At 40.1% G+C, this 21,475-nt stretch overlaps 1 protein-coding gene across 1 annotated transcript; it reads left to right on the forward strand.

The window, feature by feature from the left end:
• The first annotated feature begins 489 nt into the window (after positions 1-489).
• On the forward strand, positions 490-19,747 carry cttnbp2nla (CTTNBP2 N-terminal like a). The gene is made up of 5 exons (XM_066665236.1): positions 490-573; positions 6,149-6,256; positions 14,995-15,255; positions 15,896-16,003; positions 17,127-19,747. The coding sequence occupies exons 1-5, from the start codon at positions 559-561 to the stop codon at positions 18,270-18,272; spliced, it is 1,638 nt and encodes a 545-aa protein (XP_066521333.1). The 5' UTR covers positions 490-558; the 3' UTR covers positions 18,273-19,747.
• Positions 19,748-21,475: the final 1,728 nt, after the last annotated feature.

Below are 21,475 nucleotides of genomic sequence, written 5' to 3' on the forward strand. Positions count from 1 at the left end.
GTTTAATGTTGTAACATTAATGGCCGCTTGGTGGCGCCCTAGTCCTTGCTCTGAACCGCAAGTTCGTTATGTTTACAAATCCAAATATGGTCTACGTTTTCCAAAAGAAAACTAAACATCGGTCTGTTAAGAGGTACACAGAATTTAAACCCCAGTATATGAAATACTTAGTACAGACTACGTTGTTCACAAAACACACGAATACTTCTAACAATTAAGCTCTATCCCACATGTTTTATTCATCTGTTTTATAATACATTTTAAAGAACAGTTCTGTCTTTGTATGCCCTCTATCTCAATAAACTGCGGCTCATTCGGTAAGTGTCGGAGGTTCTGCACAAAGAAAGCTCTCCATCCTGAACTTTTGGCTCAGTCCCCGCCTCCTGCCGCTTGGATCGCGTTTCCATTGGTTGACGCTATAAAACAACGGATTCTTATTGGCTATTTGAGGTGTCAATAACATCCTCAGGCTCTTTCTCTCCTCTTCACGAACTGTGGAATGTATTCCGCTCTAAATCAAAACTGGATGAACGGCACTGGACCTGAACAAAGCTGGAAATGGCACCGACCACGGTAGGTGTACCTTCTTTGCTATTTAAGCCGACTTAAAAGGCTTTAAAATATTGTTTGTAACGTGCTTGTGCCGCAAATACATACATTTTCGAAGTTTGTGTAAAGTTACACAGGACTGGTGTGCAGCCGTTTAGCTCAACTGTCAGGAGCTTCACAGAACACAATGAAGTGACTGTTAGCCTTTTAGCCAAAGTGCAGTCGATATGATTCTGCATTTAACGATATTCAAATTCACAAAGTATCACTAATTAGTGTAGCTTTGTCTAGCTTTAAAGTTAAACTGGCTGTTTTAAAGCAGGTATAGCGGGCATCCAAAACGTACATGACATGGTAAACTCACAAATTGTACTCAGATATGTGTCTTTTTTTTTTTTTGGGTTACAATTCATAGACATTGTTGCTTTCAAAACTTCAAAACTATTTTTTTTCCTGGACTCTATAAATGAAGGCTTAAGGCCTAATCCAGTCATTATTTAAACCCTTAAAAATTCTTTTCTCTAAAGTTTCATGTTCAGGTAAGTAATATATATATATATATATGTGTGTGTGTGTGTGTGTGTGTGTGTGTGTGTGTGTAAATTTTAATGCATGTAAAATGGTTCAGATGTAAGTGTACACCTTTAATTTACTATGCATGGATGTAATACAATTAGTCCCAACCTCTATCTCCACTTCTGCTTTTCCACTGCATGGAACCTACACGACTCTACTCGACACTGCACGGCTCTTATGCATTTTACACTGGCCAAATGTGGTACCTGGTCCCTGGAACTGGGTAGGTTTTCAGTACCAGCTCGCTCTGGGTTCCAACAAGTAGGTACCAAATGGTGATGTGTAAACCCTGCAGAGCGCTGATTGGCCAGAGCCTAGTCAATCACCACAAAATGCAGAGCTCATTTAAATCCAGCACAAACTCGCTGCTTGTAAAATCTCATAAATTACAACAGCTTTCATGTTTATTTTTACTGGACTCACAAAGGCAGCTCGTGACTTTACCTCGAGATGTTTTGAAGAGGTTTATATGCTCCTTGGGCCGATGGCCCATGAAAATTTTCAGTGAAAGTCGAATGTGCAACTAGTAAAACTGATTTGTGAGAACTGGGGCGCAGAGTCTTGTTTAGTCCAAAAAACAAAAACAACAGTTGAATCCATGATAAGTAAACAGCGCCTAACTTTACTGCCGCCATTGTTGCGATTCCTGATAGATGTGGTTTTTTGACGTCCCCAGCTTCATTTCGTGGGAGAGCCTTGCCTGTTATAAAGCGACAATCTTTAAGCGTGCCGAGTCGAGCCGTGTAGAGCCAGACCAATGCTGTGGAAAAGCACCAATAACACTGTGTCAGTACCCTGCAGTTCAAAAACCCCGCCCTTCAAGCTGAAGGGATTATTTGAAGTTTATGAAACCTTGGCAGTGTAAATTTGCTCATTTAAGATGGTATGCACTGCAGTTTCAAAGTGGAAATGCTCAGCAGTATTTCTGACTGATTATTTCACACATTAACAAGGTAAAAAAAAAACTCAGTAGGTCTCTAAATTGCATTATTACATTTAGCATTGCTGTGTAATAGAAACAGAGCAGGCATTCATTTGAGATTCAGCCTAGGTCTTCACTAGTCTACGTAATTGCTGTTAAATAGGAGGCCCCGTGAGCCATTTAAAATAGCTCAGGGAAACTGATACGTTTAAATAGTTAAATATATATTAACTCAAACTAATTAATTTTACCAATAGCCAGAAACATCATTAGCTTTCTCCTACAGAGCAGTGGAGCCCAACTTGCTTTATTGCCTCAGTGAAGGTAATCTGTGGAGCCAGAAAGAAAGAAAGAAAGAAAGAAAGAAAGACTCCCTTATGCATGTTTAACGCTATAGTGCTCCTGAAAGTTGAGGGCCATGAAGGAAATGCCATATTACTCAGCCATATAAGGAACATTAGAAGATAAGCCTCAAACAAGCATGCATAAAAAGACATCAGACCCTTGGGTCTACTGTAGGGGAGGAGACCTTTTGAAATTGCGGGAAGATTTGGATTCTCTCTATCTCTTTGATCTCAGAAGCATCTGACTGCTGGAAAGTGTTTCTAAATGGAATGACTGGTACCTGACCTTGGATGGCAGAGTTATAAATGCAACGGATAGCTGAGCTGTGTGCTGTAAATGGAGTTAATGACTAATAAAAGTTCTTAGGGGACTGTTTAAGTTAATTCCGCTCAAAGAGCCTTAGATTAAGATTGTTTTTAATTGTGTATTGTAGGCTTAGGAAAATACAGCATATCTTTTTTTTTTTCGAAATTAACTTTATGAAAGCATGTTGACGCATATTATGGAGAAACAAAATGCATGTTGTTTCTAATTATTTCTTTTTATGTGGTGAAACAACAAATCAGGACAACCATCAAAGCCAATAAATGCTACAGATCCACTCTGTTCCACTTAACCACATGAAAGCAAAACAGTCTATTAAGCATGTTAACAAGCTGGTGTAAACATGTTAAATAATGTAGCAGAATAATAATGCGTGCTGTAACTGCTAATGCAAACAGCTTTAACGATGTTGAGCTGAGATTGGTGGTCACGGTTTGATGAGGCAGGGGAGAACTGTAGTTTAGTGCAGCCTGAATTCCTGATCCAGTACAGTAGCCCAAACTCTAAAATTTCAGACCGTATTATGTAACACAGCACTTATGACTTCATGATGTGGAAACTTTGGCTGACCACACAAAGCTCAACACGAGCTTGCAGCTCTGCAGAAGGCAAAGGGCCGGCTGACCAAAAAACAAGATTAGTGAGCTTTTTGCATGATGATGAGGAAAGAGGTGTACATTTAAAATTCATTGTATTTATTGCCGTATGTCTTAACTAAGACTGAAATATGTAAACATGGAAATGCGTTATAGTCTGTTTTACTCTTTTTACAGCTCACCAAGATCCTGTCTTTCTGTAGCCTTTTAACAGTCTGAACCACTTGTGACATTAACCCTCCAGCTTTGACAGCATTAAAAAGTGGCTTTGACTCATAAGGGGAAAATGGGGAAAAAAATTCCCATCTGTCATTGCTGATAGTTTCCCTTTCTCATGAACCTTCTGACAGAGAGGATGAACCATCCAGATGTGCTTGCATTTGTGTGTGTGTGTAAGTAATAGCTGCAAGTACTTCACACAGACCTCACCACATCTCAGATATTTCTGCTTTCCCTTTGAAGAAAACCGATCTCTCTGAGGAAGTCTTGCTGTGCCAAGGAATTCCCATGCTCTACTGACTTTGAGTGTCTTTTATTTGAACAGAAATTGATCTGTTAAATGAACTCAGCAACAATAGAGTTGAAAATCTATGCAGTGTTTATCCATAAAGAAGTGGGGATTCCCAGAAGCATGGCTTGTACTAGCGAGCTACGCAGTAGGCATCAGATTTCCCCTAATTTCTTTTGTCTGACCCTAAGAGATTTTCTTTCCCAAGCTGTGGTGCCAGACTGCCCTATAACAGACATTTCCCCTTCTACCCAAACAGCGGAACTACTTAGGAATAGTCTTGTACCTGGACTAAGTATTCCCATATGCCTTTTCTAATTTTATCCCTACCTAGATATGCTTCCAAAGAACTCACTTTCCATCTCAGGCCCTAGATGTTTTGAAGTCAGGAGAATGTTAACTTTAAATCTCAAACTTAGGGTTAATGACTTTCATAAATGTAAACGGTTTGCAGCTGGTTTTGTGAAATCAGTTTTCTCAAAAAAGCTTATCATCAATTTCATAACACTATCCGGGACATAAAGCTCATAAGCTCTCATAATGCTCAATATTTCTATTTTAAGTTTTACTAAATTAATTGATTGATTGATTCATTCATTGTCTGTAAGCGTTTATCTAGTTCAGGGTCACGGTGGGTCTGGAGCCTAAATCACTGAATCACTGGGTGCAAGGCAGAAGCATACCCTGGAGGGGATACCACTCACACCTTGGGACACTTGAGTCACCAATCCACCTACCACGGACACAGAGAGAACACACCAAACTCCTCACAGACAGCTTTGTGTCAGTGATGCTGCCTGCAGGGCCGTCATAACGCCCTAATTGATTAATTGTACTTTTTTTTTTTTTTGCAATTTTTTTGAATGGACAGTTATTTCCTAAAAATGCTTGAGATTACTCAAAATGTGCAGTATTCTCATTGTAGAAGATTCACCAGGGTATTCTGAGCTCATAAAAATCCGTATTTCAAATAATACACTGTTATTTAAACAGCCCGAAGAAAACCGTTCCCCTCAACTAACCTTTTTAGGCATTGTTGACATCATGGCTGATTCAGTATTGTTGAAACATTTTACCGCCAGCTTTAAGTACAAGAGGAATTCCAGCTAACTGCAGTGTTTCCTGTAAGTGTCTCCTGGGCTGTGGCAGTAAATGGCTCATAAAGCTGTCATGCTGGTTCTTTTCATCATTGTAGGCTTTGGGTTATACCAGCAGAGCACTAGATTTTCTGCCAATCAAGGTTGCACATCACTCATTTCATACAGTTATTTTATGGCTAACTATTTTTGATATAGGAAGAATGTTTGGGTCTGTCCCAAAACCCAGTGAGCTGTCTAGATAGGCACTGACTGCATAGACAGATGTTTAAGTAGACAGCATTCTAACAGTCGTTTCTCCTCGTGAGGCAGATTATTGAGATGCTGCAGCTAGAGAGTGATTGCATCATTGTTTGTTCCCACCCACCGCATGCAACTGGTGTTTTTTTGTTTTACCTTAGAGGCTACTGTTGCCTTAGTTTCAGAGCGGTGGATTCTAATCTTCCCGTTTACATTTTTGCTCTGGGAGAAGAGTGAAATGGATAGGAGTTGTTCTTGCATTGTATCCTGGGATCACCTTCGCAGCGTTCGATGCTGCCTTAAAATTCAGCCAAATTAAGATATGTCCCTAGAATTGGGACAGCCTACATATCTGGAGCGCACATGGTGATGTAACATGCTCTCTAGTTAGACAGGTCACTAGGTTTTGGGACAGACCCATTGATTTCTTGTCATAGTTTATACAGAGTTCATACAATGCATAATATTATAGACATATTATAGATGGAAGACAATTTTATTTGTTAGCTGAGTAAACAATTAAATAACCAAATAAATTAGTATTTAATTGTTAGGCAATGTGAAGCACACAGAATTATTGCAGAACTGTCTATATTGTTTTGAACGGCCACTATGACTCTTTAAACATTCTGTTAGTAAAGGGCCTGATAATCCATAGTGTTCTATTATGTCCATCCTGTACAGACTGTTGCAGTTCACATTTGAGTAGAGGTGAAAATATATTATGAAATCAAATTGATAAAAGTCATTATATCTTGTATTGCAGAACCGTTTTCACATATTATCTGTGAAACATCCAGAAACATTCAGAAAATATAATAGTAAATAAATTCATTAAGTAATAACACTAGATTTTTAAGAGCTGATCTTTTTTATTAAATTAAATGAGTTTATGTTAAGTTTATGCATATTTTGAAGTTTAACTTGCTCTCCTTTGCTCTCTTATATGTCCATAGATAATATGTTTTTTTCTTGTGTGTGATGTTTCCAGGAGTCCAGGCTTAATGTGGATGCTCTGAGTAAGAGAGATGTGCTGTTGCTCTTCAGTGTACTGGAGGGCGAGTTGGAGGCTAGAGACCTTGTCATCCAGGCCCTGAGGGTGAGTGAGTGCAGCATCTTCACTTCTGTTCTAGGTCCAATAAGACAATCTCTTATCCTATAGAAGACCATTACTGGCAGCTGACCAAGGCAGTATGAGTCTTTGGGGAGATTTGGTTTTATTATTCTTAAGTGTGTTATTTCCATTTTAAAGCTTCTGAATTTAGAGTGTTTACATACAAAGGTTTACTCCTATAAGACTGAACCTATCCTGATCATAGATGAATACTGAGGTGTTAAAGGTATTTGTTAAAAATATCTGTTTACATAGACACGGTTATTTAATCCAAAATGACACATATGCATAGGGTACCGCTTAGTGTATTTTACCATGACAACGGGCATGTGCAGGTGGGTTAAAGTCAGACAGGTGTGTCCAGTCAGAATCCAGAACAGCAGTATGTTACCAGACTTCTCAGTTGATGTGGTTGTTTTCTGAATTGATTTAAAATTATGCAAATGCTGCAAATTGTGCTTTATATGCACAGTTTAGATTGCATGTTCAACAGTATTTCAAGACTCTTAAGCTGGTTGTTAGTCTCACTTCCAATGCCATGAAATTTGTTGTGCTGAAAGATTTTGTGTGAAAGAAAAATTACCATTTGACACGGCATTTGTTCATGATTTTTTTGTGACTGCTGAAAAATGATCTTGCCCTGGCAAAACACACCATAACAGACACTATTACTAATAAGTAGTAATACATATTGCTTGTACAAGCTGGGCTCTTGCATAGAGTACAGTGCTTGGCATTCATAAAGGCACAAACTTTGTTTATCTGCTCTGCAAACTGGTGTTTACGTACCTCATCTGCTAGTGTCACCTTAGCGTGTCAACACGATGGAGTGCGCTCTTCCCGTTTAATCACACTTTTCATTGTATTTGCTCTGGTAGAAGGGATGGCACGGTGGCGCAGCAGGTAGTGTTGCAGTCACACAGCTCCAGGATCCTGAAGTTGTGGGTTCAAGCCTTACTCTGGGTGACTGTCTGTGAGGAGTTCTCCCTGTGTGCTCTTCCTCTGGGTGCTCTGGTTTTCTCCCACAGTCCAAAAACACACTTTGTTAAGTGGATTGGTGACTCGAAAAGTATCCATAGGTGTGAGTGTGTGTCACCCTGTGAAGGACTGGCGCCCCCTCCAGGGGGTGATCCTGCCTTCCGCCCAGTGATTCCAGGTTGGCTCCAGACTCACCACGACCCTGTACTGGATAAGCTGTTATAGACAATGAATGAATGAATGATGCTCTGGAAGAAGAGAGAACAGAGTAGTTGTGCTTGCTTTGCATCATGGCATTGCCTTAGCAGCTGGGGAACGGTTCAGTGCTGCCTAAAAATTGGTCAAATTAAGGTATTTCAGTAGGCAGCATATTTAAAGTATCTAAGAATTGGGACAGTGTACATGTCAGGAGCGTGCACACTATGATATAAAATGCTGCTTATATAGACAGCTTACTAGGTTTTGGGACATACCATACATTTTAGTTTCAGATTATGAGCAGGGTTTCACTGCAATTAGGCTGTTGTCCATGGACAGGTTTGGAGCTTGGTATGGCATGCAGGATGCCCCAGAGAAAAATTACTGTTGTACCACTCAATGAAATCCAGATGTGTCTGGCACATAGCTCAGCTGCATGCCTTTAGATGTTAATGCTAACGTCCTAGTAGTGCTTTTAATTTTAACAGAGCTAATGTGAGTCCATAGACCTGTAATAATGTATTGAATTAGCATGATGACATTGGTTTAGCGTTAAAGTAAGTGCTGATTTCTTGACACATATGCATTATTGGCCTGTTGCTCATAACATGATTGGCCATGTGAATTGTTATATAAGAAACATTGGTTTCCTTAACAACAGCCATCCAGTGAGACTAGTGGGCCCATAATAGGTTAGATAGTAACAATATAACTCTATTCCTAACCAGTGAAAACATGGTGGCGTTTTGCTCATTACATTTCCAACTCAATTATTCCTATAACTCTTTTATACTGTAAAGTATTCACAGGCAATAAGTTACACTAGACCTGTTCTTTTTTCCTGCTGTTATAGATTTTTCTTTTCAAGAATAGCATTTGCTCCACTACTGGCTCTGAACCCAGAACTCCTCTAAATCCTTATGGAAACCAGCTTTCTGAGCCCAGCTGAGTTCCAGCAGTCGAGGTTAAATCTCTAGTCTGCAGCCAAGCACAAGACATAACAATCACCTCAGTTTCATGAAGCCACATAATCTGCTGGAGTTGACGGAGATGAAGTTACTCTGGGTTTTGTTCGCCTGGTTAAGTGCAGACAGGAATGAAGCAGTGCAAGACTAAAAGGTTGAGAAAATTAATTTTGAGGCTGGGATCTACAGTTTAAATTTACACATGAATTCCACCTAGTAGGGGTTGGAAGTTTACTAGTAAAAAGAAAATATTGGAAAAATGTTATTCCATGATATGGATTTTTACTAAAAATACCAACTGCCTATTTAGTTCATTTTGGTAAGTTTGTTGGTTTAGGTAGTGGAAAATATGGATCTTTAAAAGTATGTAGCACATTACATATCTCTACCAATGAGAAAATGGATGTTTTGTTTTCCAGAAAACTTCACCCAACTGGTCCAGCTATAAAAAGGCCATTTCTGCCTGATGTTAACATCAGTTAAACAGCATACAATATCCTCATTGTGTTGTTCTCTGTTCTGGGAAACTGGTGTATGCTTTGGTGTACTGGATATGTGTAGCTTGAGGTGGTATCTCATGGATTCCTGTTTGATACATCATGTTTGTGTGAGTGTGGGTTTGTATGTGCAGCACATGTTGACAAGACAAATCCATCTCAAACTGTGATAGAAAAGACCCTAAAGGGCCTGCGTCAACTATGAGAGTGACTATCAGTGGTGCATCAGTGGTGCATTTATATGCATGGATGTTCCGGTTTAAACATGTTTAAGTTGTAAATCAAGGAACAAATGTGAATGTACAGGGTTTCTTTGGATAATGTGGCTAATAGAGCCCTCAGCAACCTTGTTTTTTATGTAGTTTTTAAAGCGATGTGTCAGACATCATGCAAAATGAAGTCATTAAAGCCCATTCTGTCATCTCAGTCTTTGCACGTATACAGACACTTACTCATTGTGTGTCAGTACTGTCTTTAAAAAAACAAGCACTTTGGATCTAAAGACACTGGTTTCATTGTTTTTATTGCTTCGCATGTCTGCAATTAGGCAAACATTTTGTGCGTGTTCCTGTTTAAGGTGTTAAAATTTGTTGATCACTGAGATGATTCTCCAAATCAAGACTTTAACGACTGCATTAAATATGAAGATATTGAGGTCTGTGTTTGATGCCATTTGTGGAAGTGTGCATGTCTTGTAGCAAAAAAGGAAGTGAAATAAAAACCACTGTCAGAATAAAGTTTTCCACTTCCTGTTTGTCCTTAATAGCAACCAGTGGCTGAAGACAAACCAACAGTAACAGATCATTTGCTTCCAGAAAACCAGCTGCATGTCTCCACAAGCTTCTGTCCCAAAAAGCGTAAAAACAAGCAGAGAACAAATCTACAAATGTTCTGTGCTGTCAAGTGGCAACATGTCTGGCCACCATTCTTTTGAAGCTTTAAAACATTTTATTGAAAGCCAGTGTCTGAGATTATAAAGGCTTGTGTGTAATGATCTGTGAAATGACTGTCCTCAATGATGTTCTTATGGTTTTGGAATATAATACTCTCAGATATATTCCAGCATTTAGCGTAAATCCTTCCCAGAATATTAGAGGCTGTTATTGAAAACATGGCTGTACTTCTATAGATCAGTATTAAGTGGGTAATAATATGATAATGTTATGGTAATTGTATTTAGCACTACATTATATGTGAGTTTCCTAATTTTTATTAAATAATTATTCATTAATTGTTCCTGTAAAAGGTTTTTGGTTATATATACTGTTTATTATCCCTAAAATAATGCAGTTTTAAGTGGTATTAAGTGTAAAATACCCATTCACTTTTTTTCTTCTTTGTTTCTTACCTGTTATATTTATAAATGATCAGGTATAGTGTAATGTGCAGTCACAGTCATCAGGGTTTGCGGTTCACGAATAGAGTGCAAATTAAAATCAATGATTCAAATCATTGTTTACAAGCATGGGCTGCACATGCTCTGACCTCGTGTACACATAGCCACAGGAAAACTCAGTGACGACACACAGCTCACCTTTAAAACTGGATTATACTTCAGAATGCGTGTTTGTGACTGAAAACTGAGGAATAACGCATTAAACAAGTCGCAGAATGTACTTTGGAACTTTGAAGCTTCTCTTATTATTGAGTGTTTTCACTCACACCTATAGACACTTTTGAGTCACCAATCCATCTAGCAACGTGTGTTTTTGAACTGTGGGAGGAAATCAGAGCACCCGGAGAAAACCCACATGGACATGGGGAGAACACACCAAACTCCTCACAGACAGTCACCCGGAACGGGACTTGAACTCACAACCTCCAGGCCCCTGGAGCTGTGTGACTGCGACACGACCTGCTGCGACACCGTGCCGCCCCCAGTCTGTACAGTGCTACTTAATACATCTCACAAGTCTTTAAATGTCATATGCTTGTTCCGCTTCTAAAGAAGCATTTACAAACTAACCATACACACTTTCTGTAAGATGAGCCAGGAATGCTAAACAAGTTTATCAGTCTTTAGTAGGTTAATCTCTCCAAGCTCTTCTCTTGCAGGTGACCTCAGATAATTGGTTTAATTCACACACACTAATGCATGACCATATGCACACAAACTAACACATACATGTACATGCCTCGAGGATCACAAGCTGTTAACAGGAATAAAGAGTTATTTATACAGACACTGGCAATCAATTATTAGTTGCTGTTAGTTTTGGTATTTTATGCCGTTAACTACTTTGAAGATGGCTTACTATATTAATGTGCATGTCATCAGTCAAATTTTGTTTAGGGGAATAATTTGGAATTAACTGTAAAGGTAATTTCCTATATCAAAAACGGACTGATTTTAAGAAAATTTCAAAACAATCTTATCTTTAATCAAAACAACCAACACCGTGCTGTGTGTTATACCATTGAAGAAAGAACTTTCACTTGTTTCAGTGTTTTCTTTGCTGGAGGAAGCTAGATGGTCATGTGTATTTTCATTTACTAGCCTCAGCAAACTCTGCTTCCAATCTGTTGCTACAGCTTAAATGTCTAATGCAGAGACCTGGTTGGAGTTTGTTTTTCTTCTGTGTTAAGTGAGGGGCTTTCACAAAAGAATGCAGAGGGAGAGCTTTTACAGCGGAGAGGTAATTATAGCTGAGCAAATTGTTGTACTGTGTCTCTACAGCTTTGGCTCCCACCGTAAACAAACATATGACTACATTTTTTTCTTATGCAAGAGTTCCACGTGCTTTATCCTCAACATGATCACAGTTTTCTTTTGAACCAATTTTTCTCCCTTACTATTCTACTGACCAGTTGTTCTCTAGACCAGTGGGACATAATGAAAGGTCTTTACTCATTTACAGCGAATAGTAGTACAGATCAGTTAACACCATGAAAATCATAATGACATGCCACATTCTTTCTCAGGACCATGTCTTAAGCCAGTCTTATCTCTCTGTCAGCAGGCTTGTCCCTGTCAGTTCATCCCTGTCAGTTCATGCCAAACCATGTCTAACCGTCAGTGGCCTAAAGCACACTCATCTCATCAATCCTCAATCTCGTCCTTGCTTGAGTGAAAAGATAATTGCCCTGGGCTCTGTGGAATTCTTTAAGACACTGAACTTTGCTAAATCATGAGACTGCCAGGTGGCTGACTTTGTGAGAGCGACTCGATGCTGGTAATCTAAGTGGAAGGCAGAATTTCCCAGCCGCCATTGTTGATTTACACTGGAGGAAATGAAGGGCTGCTCCCCCTCCTACAAACCTGTCAGAACCTCTGACCTGTACTGGCATGTAAGACAGTGCATTTTACTTCACTAGTTTTTTTCTCTTACCTGCTTTCTCTTATATCCCCTGGAGTATGATATTCTACTTTTTAAAAGATACAATTTATTTCCTTATGTAGATCCCTCCCTTCTCTCTGAAGCATTTCTAAAGCACATTGAGCAGCTGTAGCAGGCTTATTGCAAACTCCTAGAATCACATAAAACTAGTAGATTTTTCCTGCATAGCTTCAAAACTCTGAAAGAACATTTTAGAGAATATTGGAATTCAAGCTTGATAGGTGCTTTTAAATCCAGATTAAATCCCGCTTATTGCATTCTTTTGTTATTTGACCTGTTATTCTTTTTGTTAATTGAGCTGTTATTATCTTCCTGTTTATGCAGTGTTCCTGTTTAAGGTCCTTCAGTGAGACCGCTTTGTTTTTTGGATTTACACCCATTAATAATATAAATAAATTAATATAAATGTTATTTATAGAAAATGTTAACTACACAAAGCATCTCAAAAGTGCATTACAACTGCAGAATAAAATTAAGTAATAACAGCAAATACAAAACAAGGACAGAAAGAAGAGAAATGAAATGATGAAGAAATTATAATTCATTCATTCATTCATTGTCTGTAACCGCTTATCCAGTTCAGGGTTGCGGGGGATCCGAAGCCTACCTGGAATTACTGGGCGCAAGGCGGGAACACACCCTGAAATGCACAAAGAAGTGATAATGATAAATTTAAATAAATGCAGCATGCACTACATTTGTTGCTTTTTTATAAAATTCTGAAGATGTTTCCACATCATTTGCTAGCTCTCCAGTCAGTTTGTGCACTGGAAAGTCTAACTCTCTGCTCACTGCAGAAAAATGGCAAAAAGACCTCCAAACGTGTGAAAGAGATGAGGATATTGCTTTATTCCTGCTCCATAGGTGGGTAATACTGACTTAGTGTGGCTATTTAAGAATATTTAGGTAGGAACTCACTCTAAATTCAGGAGACAGCTAAATGCATGAAAGTACAGTGCTGAAAAATGAAACAACTCAAGTTACAACACAGATTCTGTGGATATTCAAACAAACTACAAACTTACAGAAAAGTTACACTTCAGCCACATTTGAACAATAGTCATTTTTCTCCTGAAACATACCATTCCACCTTAAAAGATGTGGAGCTTCTGATTGTAAACAAACCAGAGAGAAATGCAGTTCCCCACAGTTCAGCCTGGAATGTTTAAGGTGTTTAAAGAAAATACGTTAACACCATTAAAATGTATGGCATTGCTTATTGAATTATTAACTTTTGATAGCCCCAGTTGTTATACCTAATCAATACACATAGCTTTTGGGGCTTTAGGGAATTGCACCTTACAAAGTAAGACAAATTTTGCTGGCAGATCTGTTTGATGTAGACCTTACTAGATTTTTGTCTTGAACACACACACACACACACACGTATGCATTGACTTGGCTCAGGTATTGGAGAAATCCAATATACGGAACACACGCTTAATAAATGCTCTTAAAGGAATGTGCTTCAAGACTCTCCTCCATGAAGAACAACATAGAATCTGCTTCCTCCATGTCCTGGGGAGTGGGATACACTCTGTCTTTTTGTCAGAACTGTATTGCCTGACTTTATCTGTTATAGAGCCAGTCCCACAGAGGTCATTAAGAGTTCAAAAGCCACTAAATAGACTTTTCATTGTTCAGCCTTCATGTGTGTCTTTTGGATCTAGACAGAACAGTTTAAAGAAAGAACATTCTGTGATTTTCCGCAGAAGATCATGGCCTCTAATGTGGAGTAAATGGAGTTTTGCTGTCCAGTATTTTATTGTACATGTATTTTATTTTTCATAGCTGAAACCCCTCAGTTTAGCACACACATAGTTCTGACTACTTTGTGACATAGATTGCACTTGTCTTCCACAGCTGTCAAAATTTGACCAAAAAAGGGTCAAAAGACACACAAACACTTATCAGATGGATGTTGATTTATATCCGTGCAGACCTCCAATCTCTGACCTTAAAGCTCAGCCTTAAAGGAGAGAAAACACACCCTCTCTTTAATCTTCCCAACTTCTCAGAACATCTTAGGCCAACTAGGCTCTCTTTGTAGTCAATGTGTAACTCGTTTACTAATCGTTGAGGTGGGCCACTCTTGAATCAGCTCTTCACAGATAAGTGTGGTGCTGCAAGGATTTAAATGACTCCACAGTTGAAACTTTGTTTTGGCCTCTCGTCCTGCAGGCACCCACTCCAGACAGACTTCTCTCTCTGACTCTGCAGACCTCCCGCATTGCCCCTGGCCTAAATAAATGAATGCAAAAGCCTGCTCACACACACACAAACACTGAGCTTCATAGGATGGTTTATGTTGCTCTTGGCAGGGTCATGGGCTCTGTATCATCACATTTCCTGTTTAGAAAGAGAAGCATGTGTGAAAGGGCGAGAGAGAAACAGAGAGAGGGTACCAGGCAGGACTTTAATACACCCTCTATGTCCTGTGTAACAGTAATGTCTATAGTTTAGCTCTGAAGATTTAGCAATATTTACAAATAAGGAATTAGACGAATAAAACCACTGTGTACACAATAATCATATTCAGTTCACACTTAGACTCAACTGTGATATACAATAAAATACAAGGTTGCACAGTCAAAGTACTTCTCAAAGCTAATGAACTGTGTTTGAGATAAATTCTTGTGAAAATACAGTGTAGGTGTTACATGTCAGAAGTTACGATGCATTTTCAAAAAGACCTGTATAAAATGCTAATGCCTGGCTTCACTTTCTTTACTCTCCTCACTCTGCAGGCCCAACGCAGAGATGCTTATGTGTGGGAGCGCTATGGCAGGTATGACCTAAGCGATCCCTTCCTGGCCCTGCAGAGGGACAATGAGGTCCTCCAGGGCTCCACTCAATCAAGGGGAGATGGAGCAAACTCTTCCCAGAGACGAGACTCCTCGAAGCGCTCTGATCCTCTGGCCATGCTCAGACTGGTGGTAGGACACTGCAGGAGGATGCAGGAGAAGATGTTGAAACAGCTGGCAGCTGCAGAAAGCAGACACAGGAGGGTGAGCATGTGGGAAGGAAGGATGGGTGGATCTGTTCCAGAAATGAAACTCTTAGTTGGATCAAAGAAAAAGGCTGAAGAATATTATTTTTTATCCAAAGGCTTTTTAATTTCTCGATGAGTGCCATATTCACTAATTGTTGATGTCTTAATGTTTTATAAACCAGGCATTATTCTGACACCTAGTGGCTTGGATTTATCAGAAATTCTGTACTGACCCTTTTCTTAAATTATTCAGGAGCATAAAATAGTTATTACATTATGGGACCACAAAATAAATTTGATTCTTCATCTCATGTGTGTTCTTTTAGATAAATGTAAAAAAAACATAATGATAAAACCTTTATAAATGTGCACTGGTAAACTTTACATTGCTCCTCTTGACCTAAAGAAGTCACTGTGACTGTGATGTGGTGTGTTACCCATGGCTTTGAAGTTCTAATATGCTATTAGCATGTCATGATATAAACAGTGACTCTGTCATGCATCTATCCCCCTGATAGGAGTTTTCGTGTCACTGACACACATAGCAGGTCAGAAAGAGATTGTCTTTGCTTTTAATGGGTTTATGACTTGCTTTTAATGCTTTTAATTGACCTGTATTCTTTTGTTTTTCTGGCACCACCCTGTGCTGGTCTCAGGTCATTGCAGATTTAGAGGAAGAGAAGAGGAGGCATGCTGAGGATACTGCTGAGGGAGATGATGTCACTTGTATTTTAGAGAAGGAGCGAGAGCGCCTCCTGCAGCAGGTACACAGCATTGCATTTCATTATCTCAGCCCTTTGGAACAAAATAATTATTTTGGGAATGATTTGAGACACTAACCATAAATACTAAGCAAACATAAAAACAATGAGTTTACAGGGGTTTACTTATGGCATGTGTTTGTATACAACCCTACACACACACACACACAAACCCACATGCATACTGAGTAATCACTGGAACACCTATTTTGTATGTCCATTTTAATCGCTTCAGTCACCATACAAGAGCAGTTTGTAGTTTTCCACCTGTTTCTCTTCCTTATCCCCATTTCACTCTGTTCTTCAATGGTCAGGAACCCCACAGGTCCACCACAGACCAGGTATGATTTGGGTGGCAGATCACTATCAGTGCTTCAGTGACACTGATGTTGTGGTGGTGTGTTAGTGTGTGTTGCGCTGGTACTAGTGGATCAGACACACTGCTCGAGTTTTTAAATTGTGTTCACTCACTGCCCACTCTGTTGGACACACCCACCTTGCTGGTCCACCTTGAAGATGTGAAGTCAGAGACATTAGCTCATCTGTTGCTGTACAGTTTGGGTTGGTTGTTCTCTAGTTCTTCATCAGTGGATACAGGATGCTGTTGCCTGGATGTTTTTGGTTGGTGACTATTCTCAGTCCAGCAGTGACACTGCGTGATTTAAAAACTTCAGCAGCACTGCCGTGTATGATTCCCTCATACCGGCACAACACACAGTAACACATCTCCATCATGTCACTGTCACTGATGCATTGAGAATGACCCACCAGCTAAATAATACCTGCCCTGTGGTGGTCCTGTGGGCGTCCTGACCATTGAAGAAAAGGGAGAAATAGAGAGAAGAAAGTGGGGATAATGGCAGAGAAATAAACAGGTGAACTACAGTCTGTAATTGTAAAACTACAAAGTGCTCCGGTATATTCAGTGGAACTGGTAAAATCGACAATGAGTGTTGATACAAGGTAGGTGTTCCTAATCCAGTGATTGTTCAGTGTAATGTTTGTGCACTTTACATAAGAGCAGCAAAAAAAGGCATTACTCCGGATTAATGTGCAGATGCACAGAAAAACTGTTATAGTAAATTAGCACTGCTTTACAACATTTGCTTTGTGTGTGTCTGTTTAGTTGGGGTTTGAGAAGTCAAAGGTGTCTCGTGTAGAGAAAGAGATTAAGCGCTTGCATGATCTGCTGGAGGATGAGCGCGTGCAGCATAAGCAGATGACGGCAGCGCTGGGACGCGAATGCAAGCGCTCAAGCTCTCGTGCCCATGAGGAGGCTCAGCGGGCAGGAGAGCTCAGTCGCCGCCTGGAGCGCGAGAGGTCTGCCAGTCAATCCCTTCGAGCAGAGCTAGAGGAGGAGAAGAAGCGCGCCATGCAGATGGAGGCCAGGAGGGAGGAGCTACTAGCAGAGTTTGACACAGAGAGAGAGCAGCTGGGGCTTCGGCTGAGGAAAGAGGAAGCACGCTGCAGACAGCTGCAGGAGGAGGTGCAGAGGCTAAAGAGAGAGGTGCGAGAGCTAAGGGGAGAGGAGGAGAAAGCAGAGATGCCGTTGAGCAATGGTGATGTGGAGAGTAGTGAGGAGATATTAAGTAAGAGCCAGGCTAAGATGAATGGCCATCACTCTCCTGTAAGTCAGGTAGACTGGCAGAAGAAAGAGAATGAAGAAAACGGAACTCCTAGCCAAAGTGAACTGAGCAACGGGAGCTTGCCGTCACAGTCTTTTTTAAATGCTGACAGTATGACAGGCACCTCCACCCAAACAAACTCCTCTCCCAGCTCGTCCCCCAGCCTTCAGGCTGCTTATCAGGCTGGCATCCATCAGCGTTTCCATGCAGCACGTCACAAATTCCAGGCCACAGCCGAGCTGGAGACTAAGCCCAGCTCTCCCTGTTCTCCCCTCTCTCCCTGCACTTCCCCAGTCTCTCCAACAGAGGGCGGTGCCTCCAAACAGACAGCTCGCACCACGCTTACTCAAGCCCTTAGCCGCTTCAGCAGCCAGCAGAGTTCCAGCAAAGCAGCCACGCCCAACAGCTCACCCTTCGGCACGGACTACCGTGCCCATTCTCCTGGAGTTCGTTCACCCACTATCCCCAGGGCAGAGAGGGGAAACCCACCCCCAATTCCACCTAAGAAGCCAGGCTTGGCTGAGACACCGCCCTCCCCAGCCACCCTCCGTGCCACCCACTTGGCTCAGATGTCGGCTGGCTGTGGACGTAAAAGTGCAAATGAAAACAGCAAAGAATCAGATGTGCTGCTGTCTTCTAGCGGCTAACTAACAGTCTTTTCGTCACATTTATAACCACACAAATAATACAGTGAACCGTTACTGCGTTGTTAACAATCTCGAAAAACACATGCAGTCCTTTATCTGGGCAGTAAGGACTTATTAGCTCAAAAATATTGTCTGTAGAAAATATACAATAAAATCATGTCTGCAGCTGAAGGAACTTAACAAATCCATCGAGTGGCTGTAACACTCAGAAAATGCAGGAAACAAATTTATGTTTTTCAGACTATACTCTTCTAACCTAGATATAAATACGTTTTTAAAAATCTTGTTTTATATATTTGTATTTATTCTAAAGTTACATCATGTTTTTACCATCAAAAATATAGTTACTGCCAAGACACAGATTTGACAAACTTAGTAGAGTTAAACGTTCTGTATTCAGTGTGATTATTATAAACCAGTACTTTCTTTCTGCGGGGTTCTCCACACGTTAGAACACTTAAATGCGTGTTTCACTATTATGGGATTATTCAGACATTATTCAAACAAAACCGTTTGGCTACTAGGTGTTCAGTGATTTAAATCCTTACCCTTTATTGTGGTTCTTTACATATGATTTTGTGTCATTGTGTCAAAGGATTGTATATTGTATAAGGTCCTCTGTGAGTAACCAGTTTTCAGCATTTTTTAAAAGTTCATTTGCATAGCACAACCTGTCCATTTTAACATATTCCCATGTCCTTATTTTTGTGTCGTGACTCCTCTCACTATGTTATAGTTTATACACTGTAATGTATGTTTGTAACGAATTGTATGTGCAGACAAATGCTTCTTCATAGCACTTTTTGCATACGCAAATCTATACAATATTATGTACAATCTATTAGCTAACTTTCTTTTGCAGTATCCATTGCAGTTATGATTTGAAATCAGATGAGATTGCATGGTTATCATAATATTTTGTGTTTATCTCAGAGATTTACATATTGTCACTGTCCAAAACAAAAACACGTATCTCCATTTTTGTTGATTTATAGTTTACTACGTCACTGGAAGACAGCAGCTGTCCTCCACATTGTGTGAAAAATTCACGGTGGATGGACCAGGAGAAATACACCAACATTACACGGCGTAAGATAGTTTTACACTGATTTCAACTGAAGGTTTAGAAGGTTTTTCCCCTCTTTTATAAAGTTACTATTTTGGAGATGCGTGTTTTTCTTTGATATACTTTGTATTGTTTGGTGGTATACTGTCTTAATTCATTTTAAATCTTTTACACATTTGTCACACAATATATTTCTTCAATATCAATGATTGCATTTTGGTTGTGTATGAGTTCTGTAGAGATTCTGAGTCTTTTTGCATGTTAAATACGCCAGGCCTGTCAAACTCTCCAATAGATAATACCTTAATTTTGGCAATGACTGAAGCATACGAATTGAGCCACTAGGGGGCACTGCTTGATTAGCCCATGGCCACAGACGTTCAGAAAGTACTTTTGTGAACCAGTAAATTCAGAATTCCTATTGTGCCTCTCCATCTGGCAGCACTGTGGTCATATAGAACGTACTGAACCATAACCACATGACAATATTTTATTGTCTCATAATGCGAGGTTATTATTCAATGCCTATGGATTTTTATTCAAATTATTCTTTGATGTCTGAGGAAATCTTTCTTGGCACCTCTCATGGGTGAATCGAACCAATTCACACTCTCGCCAGTGCTGCTGTTGCGGAACTAAGTGTGTGAAAAATTTGTGAACATCGCAGGCATCCATGTAAGACTAACAGGGGTGAGGATCACAGTTTACCCAGCCAGGAGCCTCTCCCTAAATCCCAAATCCCCTCTTTATGTGTGTGTGTGAGTATGTGTGGCCTGGGAGACAGAGAAGCAAACATGCATGAAGTATGTGTCACTTTGCTCCCTTGGCCACAGCAGTGTTACTAAGGTCCAATCGTGCATGAACTTCCAGTTTATTCAGTTTGGAGTTGGACTGGAGGACTTTCACAGCCAAGCAATGCATTCTCACCTCCCAGCACCTCCCAAATATCACTGATGAGAGATATTTCCAGGACTTATTCATATTTAACTGCATTGCTGTGCCTTAAAGGCATGCTCCAGTGTTATTTAACATCGGTAACGATGCAGATGTTGTTGAATATTAAAATAATTCCATAGGTCTTTGAATTGAAGATACATTGTGATTGTCTGTGTGTAGGTGTACTGTCTTCGGAATCTGCCCTTTGTTTTCCGTTATGAGTGTGACCATGAAAATCCATGTGATGGTGGTCCATTACATACAAGTTGCAGATAGACATTAGATTGTAGGTTTTTTTTTAATCAAAACACCAATTTTGATGACTCTATGGTTACTCTGCAGACGTCCTGTGATGTAGTCACCCCCTCTACTGGATTTTACTTATTAACATTCCTGTTGGGGGACAGTGGGCCGAGGCTGTGAAGCCAACAGAGACGCATGCCTGGCCTCCACAAATGCCTCCCTCACGCGATGTGAGCACCAGTTCTCGAGCATGGGGCAGGAGAACATCCTTGTTACATCTGTAGGGAAGACACAGGACTTGCCAAAAAAAATGTCCAGCTTGGACAGTCCATCTGGATTTAGCGTCCTTTTGAAGTCAGAGATATGTAGTCAGTGTTGCTGTCTTTAAATGTTGACATGGCTTTGTCACTAGATACTTTACACTTTAAGAAGTAAATATAGTCATTCAGAGTGCTTTGATGCTGAATGCTACTTCACAAATTCTGAATTGTTCACATTGGTGGATATAGGAACCGGATGTCTGAAGATTTTAATGTGTCTACAAGCTTCATCAAAGAAAATTACTACAAACAAACCTCAGTCCGTGGAGGGCACAGCTGGAAATTACTATAATACATGACCTTTCAGCCCTCAGATGGCACTGCATGAAAATCATTATTCTACTATAACATATTCACATGGGCTCAGGAGTACTTTAGAAAACGGCTATCACTTAACATTAACTTTTTAACATCCAGACTGTAATAGTGAAAGTTACAAAAGGCAACATCTGTCATGGTGTTGGGTTAGTGCTCATCAGTGCCCAGAGAATGGGTGACTTGAATATGTGTAAAAGGATCACTGATGTGGATTTTAGAGAGATGTGCTGCCATCAAGGTAACATCTTTATCCGTGAAGTGATGGTTGTTTCAGCAAGAAAATACAAGGCCATGTTCTGCACGTGCAACAGAGTGGCTTC

Source organism: Hoplias malabaricus, chromosome 3 (assembly GCF_029633855.1).
Source record: "Hoplias malabaricus isolate fHopMal1 chromosome 3, fHopMal1.hap1, whole genome shotgun sequence".
Taxonomy (NCBI): Eukaryota; Metazoa; Chordata; class Actinopteri; order Characiformes; family Erythrinidae; genus Hoplias; species Hoplias malabaricus.